Source organism: Onychomys torridus, chromosome 8 (genome assembly GCF_903995425.1).
Source record: "Onychomys torridus chromosome 8, mOncTor1.1, whole genome shotgun sequence".
Lineage (NCBI taxonomy): Eukaryota > Metazoa > Chordata > Mammalia > Rodentia > Cricetidae > Onychomys > Onychomys torridus.
Genome location: NC_050450.1, coordinates 95,771,903 through 95,795,063, shown reverse-complemented (window position 1 = coordinate 95,795,063; position 23,161 = coordinate 95,771,903). Strand labels below are relative to the sequence as shown.

The following is a 23,161-nucleotide window of genomic DNA, read 5'->3' as shown; positions in this document are numbered from 1 at the left end:
GAACTCTAGCACCACAGAGGTGCTTGCAGCTACAGGGTGTGGTGGGGGTGTGGGGACTCTGTACCTCATTTGCTCAGATAATGGTAGTTCTTCACGACAGGGCGGGAGGCCAGGCTCATTTGTGTTGGGGTTCTGTTGAAACAAAGATCTGTTCCCAAAGAGAAGATCGAAAACCACCTCTCTCAGAACACAGAACCTTGAGTTCATTGTGGAGGCTACTGGAGAGAGCCTCATTCTGAGCCAGGAGACACCATCGCATGCCTTCCGGTCCATTCTGCCATACATCAGGCACCTGCTGTGTACAGAATACCAGACTAGGTGACAGTACATTTTTGAAAGGGAAGAAAAAGCAGTGGCCCTTGTCCTTTGAAACTTTGGAAGGCAGAACAGACAACTCCAAAGGTGGAAGAAAGGGCCAGCAATGCTGATGAGGGTAGCCAACCTGGCCCTTGAGCTTTATTATTTTGTGGAGTTTTTTTTTCCTATTTATTTATTTATTTGTATTCCTATCTTCCAACAAAAGGTAACTTTCCCGGGGCAAACATTTGGACATTGCTACTATTTACCATACATGTTAGAAGGCGAGGGGGAGGCGGCGCTCACACTCTTCAGCTTGTGGTCATTAACATTCTCTAAGGAGTGCTGGAAAGGTACCACAGAGAGTAAAATTATAAGGGCAGCAGGTTTCCATATACCTCTTTCAATTTCCAGGGGTTCAGGGTAGCAACCCACAGGACATCCCTCAAGGATGAAGCAAGGAAACACGTGGCCTCCCAGTGCAGGTTTCAGGCCTCCTGCGGGGGAAGAGTGGGCACTGGGTGTTGACAAAGGAGCTTGGAGTGGCTCCGAGGAAAAAGGAGTACCTCCAGCTTGGGACCCTGCCAACACCAAAGGCAATTAAGTGAAGAGGCCAGCGGGCCTGACGCAGTCTAGCGTTGTTAAGGGGAGGTGAGAAAAAGCCGGTTAAGCTGAAGCAAAGCCAAGCAAAGAAAAAGTAAAGGTTCCGAGAAGGAGCTGAGAGGAGAGGGAAACAGCTGGAGGCTGCAATATTAGGCTGCTCCGCTTTAATACAGTTGCGGTGCCCCTGCCTCTACCAGCATAGACCATGAGAAGTGTGACTGTGGTGAGTCACATCCTCAATCCCCCTCTGAAGTCCAGAGCTTCCCAGCCCCTGCCAGAACCCCTAGCATGCCTAGTTTGGGATGGAGGCGGTGCGTCCGGCTTAGCCGGTAAAGAATGCCTCCGATCTGTGACCCACATCTGGGGCTTTTGGAAACCTGACATGAGTCTCACTCTACATCCATGCCTAGATCTTCACAGCCAGGTACAAGCACACGATTGTGGGGAAGGAGGAAAGGGAACACACTCCCCATTCCACAGATTGCAGAATCCCCGGGGTTGGGGAGAGGAGTGACTGGAGACGCGGCTTCCCCGGGGTCCTTCTAGGGAACCAACCTTTCCCTCGGCTTCCTTCGCTCTAATAATGTGAATGAAGCCTGGGAGAGAAAGAGAGCGCGCGTGAGCGCGGGGAGGGGAGCGGGGGGGGAGGGGAAATCCCGGCCGGGGGAGTGCGAGCGCCCGGCCCGAGGCGTAGGGGCGGCGCCGAGAGAGCGCGGCGGGCGGCGGGCGGTGGGTGGAGGCGCGGAGGGCGCAGGCCGAGCGCGGAGGGGAGGGCGGGCCGAGAGGGAGGAGCCCCCGGCCGCCGCCGCCGCCGCCGCTAGCCCGCCCGGCGGCCCGCGTAGCCCGCGCAGCCCTCACTCGCCGCCGCGCCTCGGAGTTTGAGCCCCGCGCAGCCCGAGCGCAGGCACGCCCGGGGCGCGGGGTCGGAGCGCGCAGCGCGGCGCCGCCCCCCGGCCCTCGGCCCCCCAGCCCCTGGCGCCCCCGGAGCTGCGCGCCGAGGGAGGAGGGCGGGCGGGCGCGGCGGGCCGGGCCAGCGGGCGGCGGACTATGAGGCGCCCACCATGGTGCGATGCGACCGCGGGCTGCAGATGCTGCTGACCACGGCCGGAGCCTTCGCAGCCTTCTCGCTCATGGCCATCGCCATCGGCACCGACTACTGGCTGTACTCCAGCGCGCACATCTGCAACGGCACCAACCTGACCATGGACGACGGGCCCCCGCCCCGCCGCGCCCGCGGCGACCTCACCCACTCGGGACTGTGGCGGGTGTGTTGCATCGAAGGTACGACCCCTGCCCCCAGCGCACGCACATACACGCACACATGCACACGCACACACTGCCCCCGGGGAGTGGGCCGGGGGAGGGGTGGGCGCGGCGCTGGCTCCACGCGAGACACAAAGAACAAGAAGCCGGGAGGGTGGGTCCCCGAGTGGACATGGGTGCAGCAGCCTCGGGTCCCTCCAGGCTGGGGACCTTCCCCAACACACTGATCCCACAAACTCCTGGTCGCACGCGCACACCCCCTCGCGCACAGACACAATGAAACACACAGAAACTCACGCACACGCGCGCAACCCGAGAGCGAAGCGATCCCCAGGGGCCTCGCCGGCGCCCCTGGGGGAGGTGGAGGCTGGCGTGGGGGCGGGAGGAGTCTAGGGTTGTGGGGGAGCGGACGCGGGAGGAGGGGGAGGGGTTGCTTGGCAACCGGTGTCTGTGCGATTGCTATGGGAACTGGCCATCCTGGGGCGGGGCCGGCCGGGGGCGGGGAGCCCCGGGGCATCTAGGTGCTCACTCCAAGCCCCCAACTGAGGGAGTGAGGGCGGGGTAAAGACTGGGCCTCAAGCGGGTCCAGGGGAACCAGGTAGCTCCAGCCGGACGCCCTTCTCATATTCCATGAGGCCACAGACTCACTCCTCCCTGCGCGATAGGGACACGAGGGGAGGCCACACCGCGTCTCCCGTAACTGAAGCAGCGAGCCCTGGGTCACATCCTCTCAGCACCAAGGCTGCAAGAGACCCCTATAGGAAGCACACTGGGGAGCGTAGAGCTGTCCGCGGACCCATAGTGGGCTGGGAGGGGCGTGGTCGCTCTGGCAGGGCAGGGCGGGGCTCTGCGACCCCCTGGCATACAGAGGCCTGGGAGGTGTGCTGAGGTTGAAATGCATCTAGAGGTCGCGGTCGGGTTCCCTGGACTGTGGGGACAGCTTCCAGGAGCGCGGACCAGATGCCTCGGGAGCCCGAAATGCTCTCAGCTTCTTAGCCCTCCTGGCGCCCGTCATGCCCAACTGTGAAACTCGAACTAACAGGTGTCTACAGAGGGGCGGTCTGGTTCTGCCAGGTTGTCGCAGATCCACTGCTTGGTCTTGGCTCTGAGACGGGGTGGGGGGGGGGGGGGGGGGACACAGAACGGGAGTTGGCGATCATTGCTTTAATTTTTTCAGAAATCCTTGGATAGCGTTTCCTCTTTCTTTCCTGTCACCTTTTGTCTTGTGTTCACTCCGCCCCTGGGTGGTTGAGGAAATTCTTCCATCCTCTTACCGCAGCTGCAACCCCTCCCGCTACTTAAGTGTGGTGGGATGTGACAGGAGGTTAGGAACCGGCTCATAGAAAGAGGGCCCTTCCTGGCTGCGTTTGGAGCCATCCGAAAGGAGGCTTTGTGAGGTTGTGTCTACTCCCTGACGCCCCCCCATGTCCCCGCCAGACCCCAGACTCCTATCCACCTTTGTCCCCAACACCGATTGCAGATCAGGGCTACTTCTGCACTTTGGAGCTTCATGCCAGGGCTCTGAGCAGTCTGTCGATGACAGAAGTGTGAGATTAATAGTTAAGGGGGAAAGCATGCCTCACAAAGGAGCTAGTGGGCCCGCGATGACACCCCCTCTTTTCTTCTGAAAAACATCATTTTGGGTATGCAGTTGCTTAGGTCGTGAACACCTACTCCTCATCTGGAGAATGTACCCACGTCACTACCTGCCACAGCACTGGAGTTAGGTAGAGAGCGAGGGCTGCAGGGCTGTGTTCTACCTCACAGGCTCCACTGGATGTCATGTGTGGCATAGCGAATCATGCCACCGTCACCCACCCCCACCCCCAAGAAACCCATGGAGCTGGGACCTTCCCATTTCCCAAGGGAAACTTGGACGCCGCCGTCAAGCCTGGCTGGCATGGTGACTCCAATGCCTTCTGTATTAATTCCTCATCCTAATTAGGATTGATGCTGCACTTAGCAGCTTGCCAGCTGCCTCCAGCCGTTTGAACTTACTGTTCATCAAGAGAGCCCGGAGCTGATCAGGGCAGCTGGCTCGCCTGGCAGAGAGAGCCATCTGGGGGACTTCACGGGAAGAACTGGGCTGCTTCTGTTATTCCCCAAAGCTCAGGGGGTTCTGAGGGACAAGCAGGCTGTATCTACCTCCCAGGGTCAGAACAGCCTCCTGAGACCTAGCGCCGGGAGAGTTAGTTCAGGATTCCTTGTCCAATGCTCAAATCAATAACTGGGCGGGAACTGCCAGCTTATCTCATAAGAACACAGCATGGAAGCTGACAGCTCCCAGAGCCACTGATGCCTCCTGTGATGCCAGCCAGCACGTGGCCGGGGGCTGAGACCAAGACAGTACAGTTAACCTCGGGCCACTCCCTAGGGACACCAAGAGGTGTTTTGGGGTTGCTACTTCTGTGTTAGTTTTTGTGGGTAAAATACACTATTTCTTCCTGTTTTCTAGAAATAGCCCCCCCCCAAACACACGCAGGCATGACATCTGCACCACGCACACACATGACATCTAAATTAAGAGGTGGAGCAGATGAAAAGATGAAACCTTTGGGCTAAAATGGACTCGTGCAGCTTGAGGAGGCTGATGGGTCTACTGGCAACTCACTAACAGCCAGTTCCATTTCCTGCACATGTCCTATGCACGTTGAACATGGAGAGCTCAGCCCTCCACGCTGACGTGTCCGCAGAGACATCTGAGAGGGACAGCTGCCGTGTCCAGCTTCAGCAGAGCTGACTTTGCCCTAGCCTCCCTCCACCCACCTGACTGTCCACTGGACAATTGTAAGAAGACTCCGGTGCACAGTGCTCCCCGGCAGGCTCACACAGCCTTGTGAGGTACTGCCTTCACCCACATGTGCAGGCAAGAGAGGACAGTTCTGGGACTTGCCCAGAGGAACCCAGGCAGGCAGGAGGTAGCCAGGCTAGATTTGAGCCTCTATTGCTACGAAGCTCTTCCTGCATTCTGCCCTGCCCTTCCCCAGCAGCTCCTGGGTCGCCATTACAAATAGAGCCAAGTATTTGGCTACTCAGTGGAGCCCAGCTCCAAGGTTGGGTGGCTGGCAGGAAGGCATTTGGAAGCGAGGATGTACAACCAGTGCATAAATTGCATAACACACTCTTCTTCCTCTTTCTCTGTGTGTGTCTCTCTCGGCCTCTCCTACTGGGTTCTGGACTAGCTTGTCCCACCAGATGCTCCTCTGCCTTCCCCACCCTACCCTCACCCCACTACGCATCTCTTTGTCTATCTCTGGCTGAGGCCAGGGACATGGAGAAGAGGAAGCAAAGTCATTTCTGTCCCAGGCGTCATCAACAAATGTTTGTTTAATTCCTTGTCATTTTGGAAGGTGGAAGGTGTAGATCACCTCCTGCTCAAAGGCAGAAGTAAGTACTCTTTGGATGTGGAGGGAGAAGACGACCCTGGATCCAGAAGCACAAGTATAAATCCATCTATCAAGGCTCCACACCCACCATGCATGCCAAAGCACACACAGCCTGCTGAGTCCCAGAACCCTGAGAGACTGTGTTAGCATCACAGCAAAGTTGAGCCTGAGCAGCACGCTTCCCTCCCATCCCCCACCCCCACCCCCCGCCCTATCACCACATCACCCATAGATGAAGCCGCCTCCAGCACACTCACGACTCTGTCAGAACCTGAACAAGACAATCTTGACACTGGGGGTGTGGCTCTTATGCCTCTTTTGTGCAAGCTCAGTGCTGGGCATTAGAAGGAGAAGGTATAGTGAAGGTTTTAGGACCTTAGGATAGGCAAATCCTTTGCCCTCATCACATCCACCTGGCTAGAATCTTTCATACTAGCATCTCCAGCCTTTATTCCCACAATGGCACACAGATCATATATATGCATGCGTGCACGCGTGTGCACACGCACATACACACACACACACACACACACATTTCATAGCACTGTACCCTGCATGTGAGAAGGGAGGGGCTACTCCATGGGCTCCAGCTATCCTAAGCCCTGTCCACCTGCCCACAGGTAAGAGGGGTGTGTACTCTTCTTACATCTTGAGTTCTTCCATAGTAGGGAGCTGGGATGTGGGCCTACACACCACACTCTGGGATGAACCAGACCACTCAGAGAGCCTACATCCAGAGGATAGCTTTGCCGTGGACAGCTGCAAGCCCCTGCATTGTGCCGGGAACATTGCCTTTTCTGTTTGGTTTTCTTTAACTTGCAGTAACCCATAGACAGCCATCCAGTCCAGCTAAGGTGGGTGGTAATGGCCACAGCAAGCTCTCTATCCCTACCGCTTTGAGGTGCCACCTTCTGGTCCCTTGGCCCCTTGGTGTTAACAGTCATCATCACTCACCAAAGACTTTCATAGGTGCCTGCAATTTCCAACAACACTTTCAGGTAAATATTAATTCTCTGATTTTCAGAGGTGGAGAAGCTGGAGATGTGTGGAGCTTCTGTGTCAGGGTTGGATCCTTTATGTGAACCACTCAGGCTTGGGAAAGGGCAGCTGGGGGGCTGTTTTACCATATCAGCTAACATAAAAGAATGATTAAAAGTATGAGAGGCAGAGCCATTTAAACCACAGGCATTTCCTTCCCATGGTTCTGGAGGTCAGGAAGACCAAAGCAGAGAGGCTGGTTCCTGGACTTCCAGTGGGATGCACTTCCGGGCCTGTTGATGGCTGCTTGCCCTAGAGAGTTCACATAACAGGAAGAAGCTGTCTGTGCAATCCCTTCTAAGAGAGCCCTCTCCTATGGTCTCATCTAAGTCTAACCATGCTCCCAGCCCCATCTGCATGTACCGCTGTTCACACTGAAGATTAGGGAACCACCATATGAATTTGGGTATACGCAGCAGCTAGTCCATGACAACATTGCTTTTCTTCCCTGCCCCCTCTCAGCAGCTGGCATTCACTCCCCAGTCATTTGGAGGTCCCCTCTCTCATATCTAATGCTGATAATGCCAGATGGTCTTGGACTTTTCTGTTTCTCTCTGTCCTTACCTCACCTCTCTGTCTCACACCAGGGTCTTACGTAGCTCAGGCTGGCCTTGAACTCGACACACTAAGATGACTTTGAACTCCTCATTGTCTTGCCTCTACTTCCTGAGTGCTGGGGTTACAGACAAGTATGCATCACCATGCCCAGTTTATGCAGGTGCTGGGGATCGAAGCCAGGACCTTGTGCATGCTGGACAAACACCCAACTTAGCTGCAGCCCAAGCCCCCTCCTTTCTCTCTCCTTGTGGAAAATACCAGCTCCTTTTCCCTGGAGTCGGCTAACTTAGGAAAAGCCGTACATCTTGGTGGACCCCGGACTGAGGGTTGCTCTAAGCATCCGACCACAGAGCTGGCTCTGGAGAAGCTGTGTGTCCCAGGCTTTCAGGTGGGCTCAGGAGTGCAAGCCACAGGTTTACATCAATCAATCTCTTGTGTCAGTCTTCCCAGGAAGCGGTCCCAGAAAGGCAGAGAGGGGAAGGGGCCTGTGGTCTTAGGACCCAGGATCTCAGAAATGTGGAAGACAAAGACCAACACAGCCAGGCTGGAGTCACTGGATGTGGGGAAGACAGACTGCGTGGCCTCTTGTCTCCTGACCTGGCACATGGGGTCTAGCTGATCTGGAACCTTCTCACCTCCAGAGGCAGACTTAGCTTGCAAGTTGAGTGACGCTCACAGCGCTTCCATCAGAGACAGGAGCTCCAAGCTCCTTCAGAATACCTCAGCTATGCTGTCCTTGGATACCCGCCTGCAATACAAGCTCCCTGCCCGTCGGCACACTTCATTCATTCATTCATTCATTCATTCATTCATTTGGCACAAGTTCACTAAACACCTGGTCTCCTCGGGCTTGGGAGGCCCTGGACCCTTGGTGCAAGCAGGATACACATTCTAACGGAGCAGCTGACAGTCCTGTGCTAATTTGTTCTCTGATGGAATCAGAGGAGTGTCCTGGGAGAGACTGCCATCCACTTGTAGTCACAGCTGAACCAAACCTGCTGTGGATGAAGGCGGATCAGCAAGGTGGGCGAGGGCAGCCCAGGGAGGGCGGCCCAGGGAGGGTGGCCCAGGGAAGCTCAAGGCCAGGGGTAGGGCCCCTCTTCCTTTCCTGGGATTGCTGCTGCTAGTCAGGCTGGGTGGAAAGGTATCCGATGGAGACAAAGTCCCATGTAGCTCAGGCTGGCCCAGAACTCTATATGTTGTCAGGGTTGACCTTGAACCCTGAGCCTCCTGCCTCTACCTCTCAAGTGCTGGGATTACAGGTATGATTACAGGTGTGCACCCCCACAAACATACTTGGCTGAGACCATTTGTGTTTTTAGCTCCTCTGGCTTTATGTAGAGGAGGAGGATTCCAGAAGGCTAGGAGGCCCAGCTGGACCCTGAGGTAGGTGGCCACACTAGAGTCCTGGGGCCAAATGGCAGCTACAGAGATAGGAGGTATGGAGGAAGGGTAGGGGGAAGAGGATGAGGAGTCAAGGCTGCGGCCGAGAACTGATGCTTCACAGCTGGCTGGGTGATGGTACCATGTCCAAAAGTGGGAAGACTGAAGAAATGGTAAGAAATCAGATGCAGGGCCCATCAGGTTTTTGACATCACAAACCTCCGTGTTCATAACAAGCGGTAGTAGGACGTTTCCATGGAACCTCACAGGAGTCTATGATAATTAACCAAGCCCAAGGTTCATTGCCACCAGTGGTTTACTGCTAGGCAGGGTTTCTAAACCTGGGCACTCTGGTGTTGGGGACCATGTCACTCTCTGGTCACTATCCTGTGTTGTAGGATTTTTTTTTTTTTTTTTTTTTTTTTAGACAGGGTTTCCCTGTGTAGCATTCCTGGTTGTCCTGGAACTTGATTTGTAGACCAGGCTGGCCTGGAACTCACTGAGATCTGCCTGCCTCTGCCTCCCAAGTGCTGGGATTAAAGGCGTGCGCCACCACTGCCCGGCTGCATTGTAGGATCTTTAACTGTATCCCAGCCTTGAACCACTAGGAGTCAGTAGCACATCTCCTCCTGTTGTGACGAAAGTGCCGTCAGATGTCACCATGTCCCTCTGGTCCCATTGGTCTAGGGGAAGCATCATTTAGTCTGATGGCTGTGGGGTGGAGGCAGGCAGGCCTGATTCCAGATAGAAGCTCTGCTCAGTTCTCTAACCAGAGACACACAGGGAACTCAAGCAAGGGGTGGGGCAAGTCTGTTAATGCCAGGGTGACCTGGCATCTGCTTCCTTTATTAATAGCAAGGCTCACCTGCCGGTGCCACCCCAGCAGGAGGCCTGAACCGGCCTGGTAGCTGCTGATGGAGGTCACTCCTCACACACAGCAGGCAAAGGAACCTCAGGACCAGCAAAGCAGAGCGACTTGCCCAAGGTCACATGGCAGTAACGAGGGTCATTAACGACTGAGCGCCAGTGAGTGCAGAGACCACCCTGCTAGGGTCTGTACCCAGCACAGCTTCCACTGGGGCAATAAACTGCCACCACAGCATATGCATTGGGGTAGAATCCATAAATGCAGAGCCACTGGGAAGTTCACAGCTGCGGGCTCCATGTCTCGGGGCATCACTGCTACCATGGCAGCCTCTGCCCCCCACCACAGCCTCTTAAGGACCTTCTCCCTGGTATGTGTACAGGAGTCGCTCTTGGGACGCCTTCAAAAAGGAACACATTGGTTCCATTCTCCCAGGAGGAGACCCTCCCCCCCATTCCCCACCCCTAATTATTTTTTTTTCTTATAGTACCCCACACTTACTAGCAATGCTTTGCCACAATTATATCCTCGGCCCTCTTTTTATTTATTTTTGTTTTTTATTTTGAAACCAGGTCTCACTGAAGTGGGACAGTAGGGCAGTGAATAAGAAAGCAGCCAGCATTCACTTACAGAGTAGAGATTCCAAATAGATGGCTTGGAGGAGGCTGCCGTGCAGAACTGTCCTGGGCACCTGCATGAGGCCCCAGAGCTGAGCCCTGTGAGTCTAACTATGCAGGTGAGGGACGTAGGTGACAGCCACCAGCATACACAGCAGACCCTTCCAGTGCAGCTCAAATGTCTGTCCCTCCCAGACCCCAGGCTCTCTCTCTTCTGGCTTCCAGACAGCAGAGTGGACTCTTAGCCATATCCAGTGTCACTGAGTACCTGGACCCAAGATAGGTGCAGAGACTCCATCAGTCAGCCCCTCCTTGGGATTTTCAAACATTCACCTGGGTGTCCCCAGACATTGGTGACCTCTTAGGTGTGTGGGTTCAGATCTGGACTGTAGCCACAACCCCTCTGACCCCCAATTGCTCAGGCAGTGCATACAGATGTAAAGGTACCTGTAGACAAAAGCCATGGTCTCTGCGTTAACTCAAGATTGCATTTGTTTATTGTTTTGGGATTTTATTTTTGGATGTTTGAAACAGGGTCTCATGTAGTTCAGGCTGAACTCACTTTGTAGTCAAGGCTGACTTTGAACTGCTAATTCTCTGCCTCCCAAGTGCTGGGATTGCAGATATGTACCATCAGGCCCAGTTTACCTCTGTCTTAACTCAGGGCCTCGCGCGTGCTAGGTAAGCACTCTACCACTGAGCTACAGTCCCCAGCCTATTTTGGTTCCATAAGATGGCCTCACTGCATAACTCGGGCACTCTTGCAGCCTTCCTCCTCAGCCTCCCAGGCACTGGGATTGCAGGTGCACACCACCACACCTGCTGCAAAGTGTTGTTAGTCCCTGCTACCCTCTCCATGGCTGCATCGTCTCTGAGAAAGAGCCAGAGGCCTAAGAAGTTTCTTAACACAGCAGAGTTCCATCCACACAGAGCCCAGGAAAGAAATGAATGAGTAAAACTTGTCAGTCTCTCCTGCCTGCCTCACCTGCTACCAGCCTTCTACTTCCTGGCCATCAGAGGCAGAGGCAAGACTCAGATGCTCATCACAGATAACCCTTTCTCCTCACATCAGTTCCAGTAGAAGCAGCAATAGCGCTGAAGTCACAGAGAACTAGGTTAGAGTCTAAGCGCCACCACTCATCAGCTGTGTGTCTCCAGACAAATTACCTAGGCTCTCTGAATACCAGTTCTTTCAGTATAAAGCACAGTATTGTGAGCTCTGCTCCTGGGGTTGTTTTAATGTTATTCTAGGAAACATGCAAACGGCCTTTCCTTGTGCCTGACACTTTAGTCATTTGAAGCATGCCGTCACTTTTTTTTTTTTCATTTCCATAATTCCTGAACTTTGGAAGTCTTCACAGTAGAAACAGATCTTCCAGATGTTGCAGCTGACCTGGGTGGATTACCTGGTCAGCTTCCAGGCCACCAGGGTCTGGGGATGGAAGAGGCTGAGCCTCCCCTAGTGGAGCTCATGGGTGCTAGCTTATCACTCCACATGGCTGCTGAGAACCCCAAAATTGATGGCTGGAGCAGAAGCTGAATGGCCATTGGTATCCCACAACAAAAAGACAGCATCTGGGGTAAAGCTAAGGATGGTCCAATGCCTCCTTCTTCCTGCCTAGAGCCAAACTCAGCTCAGGCTCCAAAGCTACAGCTGTGATTCCCAGTGTTGGGGATGGGGACAGATAAAGCATGGCTGGGTCCCAGGATGCGGAGACCATTGCAGAGGGTCAGCGGAGCTGTGGACTGGTTCCCATTTTGTCACTAACCATCTGGACACTCTTCAGCTGGTCCGTTAACCTCTTGAACCTTCTTGACTTGCTCAGTCATCAGATTGGAAAATGATATCCACCCTTGCCTCCACGCTTCCTCCCTCCTCCCTTGTCTCCCTCCTCCATGCTTCCTCCCTCCTCCCTCCTCCAGCTTCCCTTCTGTCTAGCTTCCTTTTCTCCTCCTCTCTCTAACCCCGCCCCTCCCCCAGTGGTGTGCATACATGTAGTATGAAGAGATTCAGGAAGGCCTGTGATGGTGGCCATGCCCCCATAGTGTCAGAACACAGAGTTCAGAATCCTTTTCTTGGAAACACTCTGGGCTTGCTCCCCCACCCCAACCCCCAACACACCTTGACAGGGAAAGGTTTGCACATGAGAGCCTCACACATGAGGTGTGGGGCATGCTGTTTGCCAGCTGGAGGAATCTCCCTTCGCTCTCCCACAGGTTGTCATCAGCCTCCGTCAAAAATTGGGGGGCTCTGCCTTGTGCCCAGCATGTCACTGGCCGCAGCAGAGACAGGGAAGAGCCTTTTTCCTGATGCTTGCTAGTTGTCTGGACTCCCTCCAGAACACAGCTTCTACCTCCTTTCCCAGCCGCTTTTCCTCTGTGTGGGGCTGCTGCTCAGCCTGCCCCTGCACCTCCACCTAGATGCCTGCGGTGGCATCCCTCCTCATCCCTTGGCTCGCTCTCGGCATGCAGCCACAGAGATCTTGCCAAGCTACCAGTCAGATCACATCACTCCCCAGCTCCCTCCAGTGAGAACGCACCCACTTGTGAAAAAGTCAGGTTAGGCCCCGATGCCTCCAGCTCTAACCCTGTCCTGCATTTCCCAGAGTCTCTGACATTTCCCAGAGCCTCAAGTGAACCCACTGATGCCGAATAGAAGGAGACGTTGGGGGCAGTCGGAAAGGCCTGTGTTGGAATCTTGCTCTGGTCTGCTTGGGCACGTTCCTTTGTTTCTCTGAGCCTCTGTTTTCTCATCTGAGAAATGTCGGTATGGATGCTAGGCAGTCTCCATGTCATAGAATAGCCACAAAGGTCAAATGAGACTACCCAAGGAACCCCGTTGTGCCCCTACAGGGTGTCACTGCCTCACTGGAGAGCATGCTCTGTTGAAGGTACATCCCAGAAGGCTGGGGACACCGTAAGGTAATGTCTGGGAAAGGAGCTGGACCAGTACATGAAGAGTGACTAAGTAAGATGACCCAGTGGGTAGAGGTACCTGCTGCCAAGCTGAATTTAAGACCTGATTGTCACATGGTGAGAGGACAGAAGAGTCAACGCCTACACGTTGTCCTCTGACCTCCATAATTGTGCTATGGGGTATACAACAGCCCCAACACACACACACACACACACACACACACACACACACACACACACACACACTAAGCAAATATATATTTAAATTTTTAAGTCACTCTTACCTGCCAAGCTTGAGAGCTTGTAGCTTAGACTTACATGTTGTAGGCATCCATCAAGTGGGTTTTTGGGTGCATACCTCCTGTGGGGCAGAGATGGACTGAAGCTGGGAGGCCACCAAGGCTGTCCCTGAGTTGAAATGACGAGAGTCAAAGCCAAGATGGTGATCTGAGGGAGGTCAGTAGCTGTTGGATATCCAAAAAGAAGGGTGTGTTCCAAAGGCTGAAGGAGGACTGCCCAACCGGCTGGGTGTCATAGGTTCAAGATCAAGTCCAGAAGTAGGAGACCAGAAAACCTACAGAAGAGCCATTATTTTCCAGGGCTGAGTGGAGAGAGGAGGGTTCAACTTCACTATGTATCTGGCTGAAGACCTTCCCCTCTCCTGGGCTTGTGACAGCCATGGCCTGGAAATATAGATGTGGAAGCCCGGATGGATGGATGGATGGATGGATGGAAATAGCTCCCCCTGGTGATGTGAAGGAAGTCCCAGTGCTTTGGGCTTAAGGTGACAGTGATACTTCTGAACTGGAACTCTGGCTGAGAGACCTGGCGGTAGACTTTTGCTGTAGATGTTAAGCTGTGATACAGCCGGTGCTGTCGGGATCCGGGAAGGTTGACATTCCTAGCTTGGGCAAGAAAGGGCGAGACATCTGGGAAATTTGACATCAAGATGGCTAGAAAAACCCAGATACCAGAGGCCAGCCAGAGATATAGCTCATGGGGTAAAGTGCCCAAAGCCCTAGGTGTGATTCCTAGCACCCCACAAACCAGGTGTAGTGGTGCACATACATCTGTAATTCCAGCACCTGGGAGAGAGGGAGGCAAGGTCAGGACCAGTTCAAGGTCATCCTCAGCTACTTAGAGAGTTCAAGGACTGCCCGGACTACAAAGACTAGGGGAAGCGAGGAGGGATAGATAGATGGATGGATAGATAGATAGATAGATAGATAGATAGATAGATAGATAGATAGATAGATAGATAGATAGCTCATTTTCTCATGGTGGGGGAGTGGGCGTGTATCCTATGTGAAGGCCCAAAGTTTGATGTTGGGACTCGTCACCGCCACTCTCCCACCTCATTCACTGAGGCAGGGTCTCTCCATCAAACTCAGGGCCTGTTTATATGACTAGTCTTGTTAGCCAGTTTGCTCTGGGAATCCTCAGTCCCTTCCTTTCTAGGCTGGGATTACAGCCATACCCAGCCAATCTGATACTTAGGTGGGATCTGGGATCCAAACTCAGGCCTTATGCTTGTATGACAAGCACTTCTGAGCTGACTCCCCAGCTCCTTAACCACTTCTGAACTAGAGGACCCTACAAATGCCAACCATGATCCTGAGTGACCTGCTCTGCTCCAAGGCGGCCTTGAGGTACAGAAAAGCTAGTGCTGGGGGAGAGGGTCAAGGAGATGGCTGCTGCTGAGAGACAGAGATGGGTGTGGAAGCTAGATCTCACTTGTCTAGCATTTTCTAAGAGCTATCACTAGGCTGAACCTCCCATCAGGATCAGGGGCTACCTCAAAGGGAAACACCACTACCAAGCGTTTGCAGGGGCCCTGCTGAGTACCTGGTTTTGGGCTAGGCACTATGGGTCCAAAAAGCCTGGAAATACAACCCCTCTGATTCTCAAGAGCCATCTACAACAAGGGAGACACTTCGCAGGATGGGGTGTGGAGAGAGTGTGTCATGTAATGGGCTGGAACTACACAATACTCTTGCAATTGGCATTGGAGAGAGCAGGCAGTGCAGTGAGGCAAATGCAGACCTGGTCTAAGTCAGGATTTGAATCCAGACTGCCTCCTCCTAGCTGGGGAACCCTAAGCCAGTCACTCCACTTGCTTTCTCTGTAAAATGGGTTGGTAGCAATCCCTGCCTTGCTGATTTTCTGGCAGAAGTGAAGGGTGGACAGGCAAGAGCTTGGCATGGCACTGGAATTGTGGCCACATAACCATCTGCATCTCATTTGCTCTCCTAAAAGATGCCCAGCACCTGGAGATTTTGTTATAGCCCAGAATGAGCATGGGTCTTAGAAACAGAAATCTTTGGTGTTTATATGCCAAGACTTCTGCACACTTCACTCCTAATCCATACCCCAAACCATGGGCAAGGAAAAAGGCTGTGACACCCCCCCCCATTTCAGGACTCCCTTAGGACATCTCAGGACACCCAGGCTCCCATCCAGGGGCTAAACAGCCCTGCCAAGGCCATGCCACCAGCTCATCATTAAGATGCTGTGGGTGTGGGCTGAGGCTACCCGGCGGTGCTTCCGGGCCTCACTCTGAAAAGCCCAGATAACAAGTGTACATTGACAGCAAGGGTTCCCCAGGCGAGCACGCTGTCCCCTGCTTGCATCTGAGGCCTCGCCGGAGACATTTTCTCGCTTCAACAGTTTGGCTTGTCATACAAAAGAGGCTCTGATTCCTCCTGATGGCTGACTCCTCTTGCATGAAAAATGGCTTTTGTTGTTTTTGAGTCTAAAGAGCCCAAGGATTCCTGACCGTGAGTCCAGGCCAGATGCCTGGTGACTGAGAGGTCCCACTGGCCTGTTTGGAGGGGCTCCCTTCTTCCACCTTGGTGATCACTTGAAACCTGTAGTCTGAGGCCCTGAGGCTGTTGCCCTCTGGCCTCTGGTTTCTCTCTCCTGTTCTCATACCAGTCAGCTCCTTTTCGAATGAGTGCGTTAGATGTAAGGTTCCTTTCTGGGTGGCCACCATGCCACACCATCCTCACCATTTATATGCCTGACCACCCCTGGGGTCCTCTGTGTGTGTGTGTGTGTGTGTGTGTGTGTGTGTGTGTGTGTGTGTGTGTAAGGGGGGGGGCAGCTAGAGTTCAATGTCAGGTTCAATGTCTTTCTTGGTCTCGCTCCACCTTTTTTTTTTGAGACAGAGTCTCTCACTGATTCTAGAGCTTACCAATTCAGCAAGACTAGCTGACCAGAACACCCCAAGCATCTGCCTGTCTTACTTCCCAGAGCTGAGGTGACAGGCGCATGCCCCTCTCCAGGCTTTTGTGTGGGTCCTGGGGATCAACCTTGGGTTCTGGTGCTTGCATGGTGAGTACCCATGGAGCCATCTCCCCAGCCCCTCCCCCTCTTTCTTTTCCTTTTTATTTCTAATGATTTCTCCTCTTCTCTTTCTTTAAATCATGCAAGCTTCCTGTGCGAGATAGACAGCCATTTTCAAGTTCTTGAAACATTTCCTAGATTTAAAAAAATATATATTATTTTAATTCTGCCCTCATTAGGAGGGTTCTTAAACACAGAGAGAATTCTATTAAATAGCAAACTGAGTGAGTGAAAACCCCACAGTTGTGGGACCTTTAAAGATCATCTAGTGCAAAGTAGATAGGACTGTGGCGATAGCTGTTTTATTAGGTTGGGAAAAATATTGGAAGGAAATTCACCAGAATGTTAATGCAGTAGTCACAGCAACCAGGAGTGATTTATCTTATCTCCTATGGTTTCCAAATTTTCTATTATGTTGGGGGAGAATGGTATAAACCTCATGCTTAAATGAAAGGAAACCACTGGGCCTGGCTCCAGACAGATGAATGGATGGATGTGTCCCTTCCCCACCGACGGTGTTCAGTCCCTTTCTTCTTAAATGCATCTAGGCACCACGCCCATGGCTTTTGGCCAGGGTTTCACAACTGGCCACCCCTGACTTATAACCAAATTGATTACTGGATCAAAGCTTTCAAGAGCCATCCAGAGTTGAATCTTTTATTTCCTGTACGTTGCAGTTTATACTCTGGGTTTTCATCCAAGAGACCTGGCTCCGTTGATACAAAGTGCCTAAAGTAATTGAGGGGAAAGTGAAATGCAGATGTGGGCCCTTGGAGACTTCTATCACAGATGTAAAGCCGAGTGCCTCAGAGAGGGCCCCAAGGCCCTGAGACCTCCAAAGGGAACAGCCCGACCAACCAAGTTTCTTCAAAATAGGACTCAAAGTGACCTTGAGACAGAGGCAGCCTCGATCTGTTGCTCCCCCAGCCCTGGGATTCCCCACTGTGACAAGATTAAACAATGCTTCATTGCACCAGAAATCCTTACTCTTTCAGTAAAGGGCTCTCAAAAAAAAGGAAGAAGGAAGGAAGGAAGGAAGGAAAAAAGGAAAAATTGTCATTGCCAATTTCATTTGTGTAAAGTTTGGACAAATCTGTGCATAGAGCATGCACAGGAGGAAAAACCGCTTCCACGGGGCCTCTTCATGCTAGTGACGTGACCTCTTTCTCTTGGTGTCACAGTCACTTGACCCTTGAAATGCCACTTGATACAGAAGTATCAGCTCCCTGTCCATCCTGACAGCCAGGTCACCATGCTGCTCCCTGTTAGCAGGGGTCTCAGTTAGAACAAAGGTGTGAATGAACACAGCAGGAGAGGCAGGGGACGGACCACAGCACAGGCTCTCCAGCTCTCATTTCCAGCTCCTGACCTGGGAAGGTTATTCTTGATTCTGATCAAAATTGCCGTCCCTGTCCCTCGGCAGTGACGTCACTCCTTTCTTCCTCAGCCTTTCCTGGAACCTGAAAACAAAGCACTTGTCTCTGGCCCTTCAAGGCCCTTGAGATTCTTGGAAGTGGTTATTTCTCCTGAGTCTGCCCATCTCTGGAATGTAGGAAAGGAAATTTACCTGGATTTTTGTTTGTTTGTTTGTTTGTTTGGTGTGTGTGTGTGTGTGTGTGTGTGTGTGTGTGTGTGTGTGTAAAATATATGGTGGTTGCATTATAGCTTATGTTACAGATTTTATATATGTGTGTGTGTGTGTGTGTGTGTGTGTGTGTGGTTGTATTTGTGTGTGTGTGTGTGTGCAAAATATATGGTGGTTGCATTATAGCTTATATGTCATGTTATAGATTATATATGTGTGTGTGTGTGTGTGTGTGTGTGTGTGTGTGTGTGTGTGTGTGTGGTTGCATTTGTGTGTGTGTGTGTGTGTGTGTGTGTGTGTGTGTGTGTGGTTTGCCCATTTCTGGCTTCAAATCAACACATTGTAAAATGTGGGCTGGTGCCTAGCACTGATGAGATACTGAGACCAGACCCCTTCAGGAGACCCTCTCCCCTTTTAGAAGTGAGCCCAAGCAGGAAGAAGCCCAGGTTAGCCCATTCCAGTCCTGATGGTGTGTGCCTTCTTTTCCACCAAATGGCGGCTTACCCACCCCACCCTCTCCTGATCACCTTTCTCTTTAGCATAATTACAAATCCTTTAACAACTGTTCAGTGCTCTGTGCGGACAAGCACAGTGTCTGCTATCTCGAATTCCGTGCATTTCCCTTCTGTTATTCTGCTTTCTCCTCCTAGCAGCTAGGATTTAACAGTGTTTAATTAATTATTGAATTAACTCCCAAGTAATCAGGTAGCTCGTGGGCAGAGGAGGAGCTCATAGTTACAGTGCTCACCACTGTGTGCCAGCAGCTGCCCCGAGTGGTTTACACACATTAGTACACGTTCACCTGCTTAACTCAGCTTCCCTCCGAGGCAGGCCCTCCACTACTTTCCATAGATGGGGAAACTGAGGAACAGAGAAGTCAAACCACTTGCCTGAGGCCCCAGAAGCAGCAGGTAGTGAACTCAGGATAGTGCCTCTAGCTTTCCTTTTATCTCAGCTATACCCCACCTCCCAATGACAGTGTCGGCTACAACCTACCCAGACTGCAATCCAGGCATCCCACAGTAAGCCTCACCTAGCCATGCAGCACGCATGGCATAGTCCAGTGACTGTAGTGACTGAGACACAGTGGGTGTCGACCCACAGGTCTCTGGCTCCAGCGCCTGCTCTGAACTCTTTGTCAGCCTTCTGCTAAGAGCTGTCATAAGGAAAAGAAGGGGATTGCACTGTTTCTGAAATATTCCAAAGCACCCACAGTGACCTAGAAGATCGGGGGATCACGGTTCAAGCAGTGAATGCCACGGGGAGAGGCTGAGTGTAATCAGGGGACAGGACTCACGGGCAGTGCTTGCTCCATGCTGGCTGTGGGCCAGGCTGGCACGACAGGCTTCACGGAGGAGGAGGTAGAGCTCTGGGACCACAACTCTGCCTGATGCTGGGTCCAGATCTGACTCATGCAGAAAACAGAGGCTCCTGTGAGACTGGGGGCGGCCCTGAAGATAGGGTGCCCTCAGTGATACAGGGAGCAAGCAGTCTGCTAAGACACCTCTTTGAGAAGACATTCACCACAGACATCAAACCCCCAGAGAAGGTTCCACACACTTCCACACCTGACTTCCAACCATGGCATTCACCTACTGACTGGTGGAAAACAGTGTGACCATACTGCAGGCTTCATTCAGATCAATTTCAAAGGCAGGCTGGACTGTCTAAGGTAGTAGAAGCAAAATGGCTTCTTTGGGGGCCATTAATGGGGAGAGGTAGAGGGAGTCTGCCAGGCTGTGAACATGTTCTGTCTCTACGAGGGTGGGAGTTACATGGGTGTAGACACCTGTCCATCTAACTCTTCTCTGTGTTAGCCTCAATAAAAGTTACTCCCTGACACACAAAAGTACCATCTGGGTGACAAAGACCCCCAGGTGGCCTGCTCCAGCCCTCAGATGCTTGTCCCCAGTGATTCCTAGTGTGGGGCTTCTGGTTGTTGTTGTTGTTGTTGTTTGAACCTGATAAACTCAGCACATGCTCATTGGAGGTATATGTACCTAGCCCTGTGCTAAGTTCTGGGAACGTGAGGACTTATCATTCATTCATTCATTCATTCATTCAACTGCCTTGTGGAAACTGGGAGAAAAGGGTCTTTGTCAGCAAGTTCTGGGATGTAATGCTGTTTAGAAGGGCATGGCCACCCACAGGTTCATGCCTCGGGATCTGTAGCCTCATGGAATTCTCACAAACCCCGAGGAAGGTGGGATCCACCAGTCTCAGAAGGTAATGTGGCAGGAAGAGAATTGGACTTGAGCTCACCCAGGTATGTCCTAACCTGAGTTCCAATGGGATCCTTTCAGCCACTACAGCATGATTCGCATGAGGCCTACCCTTGGGTGGTTCCTTAGTGGGAGAGGAACTGCTGGAGTCCTTGGTTAGGAGAAATTCCCTATGACGTCTCAAGTCTAGAACAACTTGGCTTTTGTCAGCCTGGGGGAAATCAGGAAAGACTTCAAGGAAGAGGTGGCACTGCCTCTGTGCCTTACAGAACGTTCGAGCATCCCTTAGGCAGGAGGAATGACCACACAGAGTCACCTGTCTTCATTCACTCACAAATTTTGTCTCCCTTGTTCACTCAGCTGACTCTTAAAGGAGTTTCCAATGACACATAGAATGCTGGCCTTATCCTCAAAGAACATGAGCATCCAGTGTGGAGAGAGGGACAGCCATCCCAGTCGCAGTTTCACACATGCACGCACACACACACACACACACACACACACACACACACACACACACACACACGACCATGCACACACAAGGAGCTTCAGTAGCAAGACAGGGAGAGGGAGTCCTCCAGGGAATGGGGGTGTTGTGGAGGTTTGTGCCGATGACACCCATGTGAGCCAGGTCGGGGAGTTACCCATGAATTTGTCAGGGTAACAGGGACAAGGTTAGAACAGTTCAGAACAGATGGTGAGTGAGGAAGCGTGGAGGGTGCTCGAGGCATCTACAGCCATTCACATCCGGCATAACTGGAGCCCCGAGCACGGGGGAGTCTCTGGGAAGGTGTGGACATGAGCCATGGACTGCTTGAAATGGAGCGATGTCTGAGCAGACGGCACAAGCAGAGGAGGCGCAGGAGGCGGGCTGGGAAGAGGCAGAGGCTGATGGGCCGTCCTCCTGTCCTGTGTCTGCCCTCCTGGCTGAACATGCTCAGTGACACTGTGCTCACTGCCTCTGGGCCGTGCAGAATGGGATGGAAGGAGCAAGGCCCAGGGCAGGGCATGTTTAGGAACACATGAGAAGATTCCAGAGTAGGTACAGTGGGATGTGAATCGGGACAAGGAGCTGAGGGAGAATCACGGCATTTCATCTGTTTTTCATCTGGAAAATGACTAGATGCAGGAATGTGACAGAGTGGACGGTGTGTCATAGTGTGGGCATGTGCAGGGCTAAGGCATCTTGACTACCCTGGTCTAGTTGGACCAGACTGTACAAGGCTCTCGTGCCTTAATTAATTTCTTAACTGTTTAACAAACTATCTTCATTTCACAGATAGGGAAATTGAAACACCATGAGTATCAGGAACTCTCTCAAGTGGCAGGGCTAAGGTTGAGATTTGAACCCAGAGAGTCTGGTCCCAGAGCCATGTCCCTAACCACTGTCCAGGGAGGCCGTTACCCTCCAGATACAGGATAAGAGGGATGATGACTCTGGCTGGGGTGGTGATAGATGCAGAAGATTCAGGAAGACACAGGGCAGGTGGCACTGTGTTGCAGGAACCCAGTGGTAGGACATGGAAAGACTTGGGACTTCTCGGGAGGCTTGCCTGCTCTGCTTCCAGGAAGAATTTGACAAGCTGGTGCTCCTCCCCACCCTGCCCCGTGCTCCTCCCCACCCTGCCCCATGCTCTTCCCCACCCTGCCCCATGCTCCTCCCCACCCTGTTCATGCCTCCTTCCCACAGAGCTACTTGGGAAGCAGCATGACCCCCACAAACTGTCTAAAGAACTCTGTCACCACCCTGGTTCTGGTCTCTGGAGAAGCCCAAGCACAATAATGAAACAGGGTCACCCTTTGGGTGACTTCAAAACCCATGAGGCCGGGTGGACAGGATAGGATAGAGTGTGCTGCACTCCCTAACCAGCACTGCTGTAACAGAACCAGAGGCCGAATGGCCTCTTGTTATAGCCTCCAGATACAGCCTCCCTTTGGCCAAGCAGCAGAGGCAGGGGAAGGTCAGAAGTGCAGTTCGTTGGAGAAGAGGAAATGTCAGTAGGCAGGTGATTAGTGCACAGAGTTTCCTGTTGGTGTTGGTGCCAGTTCTTGCATGCTGGCATGCCTAGATCACACAAGCTCCTGGTGTGTGCAGGAAATCAATTGCAGTGTGCATGCGTGTGTAAACACCTCACAACTGTGCATCCTTTGTTCATACATAGGACATGTGAAAGTGTGTGGCCGCAAAGCCACTGTTCTGATAGTCCCCAACCTGGCTACAAGACTCCCTGTTTGTGCCCACCAAGGAGCACACAGTCCCCTCATATTATGGCACCTGAAGCTGTGTCTACCTGGAACCTGTCACCCACACTCAGGTGGGGTGGTAGGACAGCCCAAGCTGGAGTATGGGCCTTGAGACTCTGCCATCACCTCCCTGTGACCTGCGACCTGGCCATCCTGGTTGTCTGAGGCACCCTGCAGAGCATCTTCCTCCTCCACTCTGCTGCCCTGGGAACTTACTGTGCCACACTCCTCTGAGGCCATGGGGCAGCTCTCCTGTTGTCCTTAGAAAACTAACCAGGGAACTCCCTGCCGTAGCCCTAACCCTGTCTGTCTGTCTGTCTGTCCGTCTCTCTCTCTCTCTCTCTCTCTCTCTCTCTCTCTCTCTCTCTCACACACACACACACACACACACACACACACACACACACACACACGCTCACACCTCCAACCCACCTCGCCTGCTGCGTTTCACCCGCCCCTTGCCTTGGTCATTCATTTGTCCCTCAGGATCCATGCTGTCCACTGTTCTCCAGAAGTCGGTAAGGAGTATGAGACATCAGGGGTCAGAATGTTCCAGAAAACTGTTGGCAGAGGTATCATACCATCCAAAAGGGGCAAGAGTGGCAGGTGAGAATTGGGGGTTGCCAAGGGCTTTTTAGTCACATCATATGTAGCATGGGGGGGGGGTGTTGTAGACTGTATTGTGTCCCTCAAAGATGTATTAGAGTCCTAACTTCCAGTACCTGAGTGGGACTTCAGAATCAAATGTAATTAAGCTGAGGTCATGCTCTGTTGAGGTGGCCTGAACCAATAGCCTGGGTGCTTATGAGAACAGAGGAGGTGTGGGAGGAGGGGAGAGG

At 52.7% G+C, this 23,161-nt stretch overlaps 1 protein-coding gene across 1 annotated transcript in view; it reads left to right on the top strand.

Moving 5' to 3' along the window:
• The first annotated feature begins 1,691 nt into the window (after positions 1-1,691).
• The window catches only part of Cacng4 (calcium voltage-gated channel auxiliary subunit gamma 4), a 61,364-nt gene continuing 39,894 nt past the window's right edge, over positions 1,692-23,161 (top strand). Inside the window, exon 1 of the mRNA XM_036196837.1 lies at positions 1,692-2,181. Within this exon, the coding sequence (XP_036052730.1) occupies positions 1,962-2,181 (220 nt within the window). The 5' untranslated portion in view covers positions 1,692-1,961. The remainder of the gene's footprint in view (positions 2,182-23,161) is intronic.